Source organism: Lactuca virosa, chromosome 8, assembly GCF_052849685.1.
Source record: "Lactuca virosa cultivar CGN04683 chromosome 8, Lactuca_virosa_CGN04683_v6, whole genome shotgun sequence".
NCBI classification, from domain to species: domain Eukaryota; kingdom Viridiplantae; phylum Streptophyta; class Magnoliopsida; order Asterales; family Asteraceae; genus Lactuca; species Lactuca virosa.
In genome coordinates this window covers 303,140,620-303,146,358 of record NC_136433.1, presented here as the reverse complement: position 1 = coordinate 303,146,358, position 5,739 = coordinate 303,140,620, and the positions used below count along the sequence as shown (strand labels likewise).

Here is a 5,739-nt window from a genome sequence, read left to right as displayed (position 1 = left end):
ACTCATCAACCTTTTTGCATCCATCAACCTTTTTGCATCCAACATCCTTTTCGAAGCTTACCCATTCGTTATTAAGACCCGACTTGGAACTTAAAAGGCTGTCTTTTGCAATTGTATTAGGTAAAAATGACAATTTTGACCTTTTTGGTCATTTGGACCATTTTTTTTCCTTTTCATCATTTAGAACACTTAATAATTAAACAAAAGACAACCCTTACACGGATATGAAACACTCAAAAAAGAAAGCAAAGTCTTTTTTATTTTTTTTCGAAAGACGGTATTTTTTATTGAAAATTACCATTTTAAACATGCTTAATGTTTACACAATTATATTTAACTTTTTTTAATCAACCCGTATAATACACGGGTCTTACACCTAGTTTTAAAATAAACAAGTTATCTTATATTAAAGGAAATGGAGAACAAATACGAAAGCAAAGGGTCATTATTATCTACCAAATCATTGACAATTTGACACCATCGTACGATACAAATTGACATACATACACATCGATCATGAAAAAAAATTGAGTTCTTCCACAACACAACTTCCTTCTACACCCCACAAAGTTTATACATTTTGCTACAAAAAAAAAAGAAAAAAAAAATGATAATGCCCCCTCATCAACCGGTATCACAACCAACATTAAAGAGAGAGATAATTTGTATCTAATGTACATTAGATACAGATTCTCACCTCCTTCCCACTAAAACAAAGATATTGTTAAAACAAGGCCAAGGTCACGGAAACTAAAAGAATAAAAGAATGAATAATTTAAAATCCTTTTGATTACAACAAAAATTAAAGAATTGAGTAAAAGCTTTCGATAGGATCGGATTCTTCGAGCATGGAGGCGGCTTGGAAGCTGTCTATGGCATCAGATGACCGTCCATCGAGTTTATGAACAAATCCCAAGTGGAGCCACGCCATGCGGTTCGTGGGCTCAAGCCGTAGCGCATCTGAGAGGAGGGTTCGAGCCACAGGCAACATGGCCAAGCCACGATTTGACATAATTGCCCCCACACATATCTTCGAAGGTACATAAGTTGCCTCTATTAGTAGAGAGTTAACATAGGTAGCTAGGGCTTCATCAATTTCTCCACGCCTTTGGTAAATCGTCCCTAAAACAAAAGAGTTTGAAAATTATATAATATTGAATAATCAAAATCAAGTAAACCAATGAATATTTTGCCCTTAAAACTAAATTTACTTTTAATGGTTTATTTGTTTTAACTGAAATAGATAAAAGGGTATGTAAATAATAATTAGATTAAAATAAAATATTGGAGCATTAGATCTTACCCTCAGTATGCAATGTTTCAGATGAACATTCAATAATTGCTCTAGCTTTCCCCAAGCATATCTCTGCATCTTTCCAACGTGAGAGGCTAGAATATAAATTCGCTAAACCCTGCCAAACTTCATACTCGTTTACTCTATCATCTTCAATCTACAATCGTACAAATACTATTCATATATTATTCAATCAGTCAAGAAAGAAGAACAAAAGAAGACAACTAAAAAAGCTAACCTGGTGTGTACTATGAAGTGGCGCATAAGATTTCTTTTGTGCTTGAATCAAAGCAAGCAAATGTCGATAAGTTTCAATCGCATCCAAGTGTCGTGATTGAGCAATTCTCAATTTCGCCTTCAATCTCAAAAGCGGCCCTTGATCCCACTTCGCGGTTTCATCTAAAGCCGCATCCGTCACCACCTCCGCCTCTTGAAACCGTTGTTGGGCCGATAAAATCAAAGCCAAAAGCCTCCAACCACGTAGCATCGACCCACCGGTTGCATCGATATACTGTTTAGCTAATCGCAATGCGTTATTCAAGTTCCTCTGCATCGCGTATTGTATCCCTAGCTCAAAAACCAAATCGGAATTCTCAGGATCGAACGTAATCGCTTCATCTAACGATTTCAACGCCTCCGATTGAAGCCGTGAACGTTCGTAATCGGAGGCAGAAATACTCGCTTGTTTCCCGTAACAAAGCCCTAAAACCCTAAGGCATACGCCCTGTAAATGTTCGTTTCCGATTTTAGAACAACTCACCGCGCGTTGAGCATACTCGATTCCCTCCGCCGCGAAACTGGAATCCTCGGAGCAAATTTTAGCGGCTAACAGCAACGAGGTGATATCGTCGGGTTTTTCGTGTTTGTGAAGGGCTTTTTTCAACAAATCGAGCGCGGTTTTCCGGTGTCCGATCGCACTAAAACAAAGTGCTAAATTTTTCCACAGATCGACACGATGAATTACTCCGGGAATCACCTCTTCCATTTGTTTTGCTAAAATCGGCGTTTGGTTGCAAAGTGAGAGAGCAAAAGTGAGGTGTTCTACAACAGCCGGATCCCATTTCGCCTTGCCGAGTGAAAACTTTCGCATGCAGATCATCAAAAGTAAAATGGCTTCTTCGATGTTGGATTTAGGGTTATATGTGCCATCGACTTGCGTGGCTGTGCTTGGTGATACGGCTTCGATTCCGCCATAGAGTAGAAATACTGCAAAGTTTGTTTGGATTCGGGCACAACTGTCGTTATCGAGGTTCCAGTGAGTGAGAAGGGCACGCCGATAGGAAGCGATGGCTTCGTGGTAGCTACTGGCTTCCGCCCATAGTTGTGGGAGGAGCTCAACGGCTCGGCTGATTGTTTCTTGTAGTTTGGTGTCTACGAAAGCCTCTGGAATCCCTTGTGGGAATATCTTCTCTACTGCATCAAGAACTCTCTTACACTCTTCAGCAGCATCTGCAATAACAATAACAGGAATTATAAGTTTGCCATATTTTCTGTGTCCACCAAGGTGAAGTCGTCAAAAAAAAAAATTAAATAAGTTTTGTTAAAATTTAGTGGTTCCAGTAAATACTAAGTGTCAAAGTTTAGTTTTAAATTTTTCTCTAAAACTATTAATTTGACAAAATTTTCTGTTGTGACAATTTTAATTGGAGTCAAAGTAGTCGAAACTAAAGGTTACACCGTTAATTTTGTTATATCAAGATTTTACAGCTAATTTTCTGAATTACCAATTTGACCACAGGTCAAAATGATTAATTTGAAAAAATGTCATAAACTTGTATGGTTTAATCGAAAAAATAAAATATAAGTAGATTAAACCACAAAATTGTCCAAATTATAATGGTTAGTCTGTTGTTCACCATAAATGATAACAATGAAAAAAAAATAAGATCAAGACTACAAAAATCATCCTACTTTCAAAAATGTCAGGAAGATCATCCAAGTTTCAAAATTTGTGATAATAATAATCATACTTTCGAAAGCCGTTATTAAAGTCATCCAACTTTGTCAAGATGTTTCAGGCTTTTTAGTCGAAATTCCCCAAAACAATCAACAAAGTCTCATATACTGATGAGTGGTTTAAAAATGTCATACGATTTTGTAGTTAAAAATATTTTTGGAAATAAAAGGTAGTTTCTCTCCTTCAATCTCCATAAAAATGACAAAAAAAGTACCTATATACCCATTTCCATTTATCTTATCATTATTGGTGGGTATTGTAGACATCTTACCACTAACTTTTAACAATTTTTTGAGTAAAATCTTCCCTAATTTGTACACGAAATTTTGGAGGGGAAATTAACACAAGCAACAAACTGACAAATAGCAACACTTTCACCCCATTTTTAATTTTGTCACCGAACTTTAAAAATCCTTACAAAAACCATCTATTTATTATTAAAAAAAAAAAAAAACTACTATAAAAAGCATCCGAATTTCAAAAATCGTTATTTATGATAAAGTGCCATTCAAAATCGTTATTTATGATAAAGTGCCATTCAAAATTGTTATTTATTATAAAAAGCATCCGAATTTTCCATTCAAAATTATTTATTAGTACTATAAAAAATTCTAGTGGTTGATAAATGATAAAGTGCATTGATATTTTATGCAATATGTTGAACTTAGAATATGCTTCTCAAGAGCACAAATTACCTTTAATCCTGTTGAGTTTTTGAAGTGACTTGGTTTTCAAATATATGGCTTCAAGCACGAGATTGGCCCCCAGATGTGGGCCTGAAAGCCCACCCTTTTTATGTATTTTCTCTGTAGAACATGATTGCAGGCGTTGTATAGCATCTTCAAGATCAATGCCTTCAAATACTCCAAGAGCAGCTTCTACATTTCCTCTTTGATATTCCAATCTTCCAAGAAGAGCGCGTGCTTCCTGTAGTTTTTTCAATCATAGCATAATTAAATCCAATAATAGTTTAACACCAAAACGTTATAATTGAATTCACTAAGGCCCTGTTTTTTTCCCATTAATTATCAAACTTTAGGTCAAATGGGCTAATCTATAACTTCAACATTGATGAAGAAATTTAACTCATAGAAAACCATCCTAATTACATTAAACCTAAAGGAACAAGTTTGATTTCATAAGTAACTTTTTTGGGGAAAAAGAAAGTAGTAAATTCAACAAGGTTGTCAACCTAACAACTTGATCATAAAAAATAATTGTTGTCCCTAATACATCTTCAGTATTAGTGATAGACGTAATTAACATAATCACTTTCACGATCATTGATTTAAAAAAGGGGAAAGTCAATTTTTCAGAAAGTCTTCAAGGACCCACCAGAAATTGACAAAAGCTTTGAACCTTTATTCCAAATGTTATGTAAAATGAAAGTGCTTTACACCAATACGACAACAACAACATTTTGTTTATTAGAGTTAGCAATAGTTTCCTGAAAAATTTAAGCCCCAAATCGATTAATTAACCAAAAAACTAACATTCAAACTTTCAGGTATTTCAGTAGAAAAACCAACCTCGGAATTGAGTGATAAACCTTCACGCAAAGCAGATTCGGCTTCATCAATATTACCCGCATCGAGCTTTGCTTCGACGGTTTCCGTTTGTACAGAACCACCATTTGCGCATATTTTTCTCTCCTCCGTTTCACCACCCTGATTTGATGACGATTCCCCCGACATTGCTCGTTGCGTTCGGTTTATCCCGACACATCCATCAAACAATTAATCCTGAATCAGAATTTAATCGACGAAAATCCTTAGCTATATTGAAAAGGATCAAGAATTAACATATGTTACGGTAATAAATTGAAATATAGCACGAAAACCTCCGCATTGCCGATGAGAAATCCAGCGATTGTCCGGTTGCCGGTGGGAAAGCCTTATTCAGATCAACGCGAGGAATAATTTCACAGAAAATTAAGATGAAATGGGAGATTCGTGGGGGACATTCGAGGATCAAAAACAAAAAGCATCCAGATCTGTTATTTTGTTTTGGGTCAGGAGGAGGAAGGAGATTCCTAGTTGAAATGGACGGGTCAGAAAGTGGGTTAGGACTTGGGACTTCAGAATAAGAAGTGATGGCGCCAAATTCGGATTGGGTCAACCCGTTGACAATTTTGTTGAAGAGTAAAATCATTTTAGAGAAAATTACGCGAATGGTCCCTGTGGTTTAGTATAAATTGCACGCTTGGTTCTAACTTATTTTTCTAACTTGGAATGTCCTCATGTTTAATTATGCAACGCGCCTAGTCCCTATTTTAACAATCCGTCAATTGTTTCCGTTAGACACCCTACGTGCCTTGCACGTTGGGGGTATAATAATCATTTATCATTGCCAACGATCTTCAAATACTCGCTTTTTCATTAGGATGGACCCTAATTTTGAGTTTCTTTCAATTTCTCCATCGTTGAATCGGTTACAACTTCTCTCCTTCAATGTGATTGTGGGCGTGCTGCTGTAATTCGGACTTCAA

General features: G+C 36.1%; 1 protein-coding gene across 1 annotated transcript; it reads right to left on the bottom strand.

The window, feature by feature from the left end:
• Nucleotides 1–483: 483 nt before the first annotated feature.
• NPG1 (tetratricopeptide repeat (TPR)-containing protein) lies at nucleotides 484–5,304 on the bottom strand. Its single transcript, XM_079067962.1, has 6 exons — nucleotides 5,092–5,304; nucleotides 4,781–4,993; nucleotides 3,947–4,178; nucleotides 1,533–2,743; nucleotides 1,304–1,451; nucleotides 484–1,122 (listed from the first exon to the last, which is right to left on the bottom strand). Exons 2-6 carry the CDS (start codon nucleotides 4,943–4,945, stop codon nucleotides 803–805), a joined length of 2,076 nt encoding a protein of 691 aa, XP_078924088.1. The 5' UTR covers nucleotides 4,946–4,993; nucleotides 5,092–5,304; the 3' UTR covers nucleotides 484–802.
• Between the last annotated feature and the right edge of the window lie 435 nt (nucleotides 5,305–5,739).

Coding starts and splice junctions, on each gene's coding strand:
- NPG1 (XM_079067962.1), bottom strand. CDS start 4,945: ATGTCGGGGGAATCGTCATCAAATCAGGGTGGTGAAACGGAGGAGAGA. Junction 4,179..4,780: donor GTTTATCACTCAATTCCGAG/GTTGGTTTTTCT, acceptor AAAAAACTACAG/GAAGCACGCGCTCTTCTTGG. Junction 1,452..1,532: donor CACTTCATAGTACACACCAG/GTTAGCTTTTTT, acceptor GTACGATTGTAG/ATTGAAGATGATAGAGTAAA.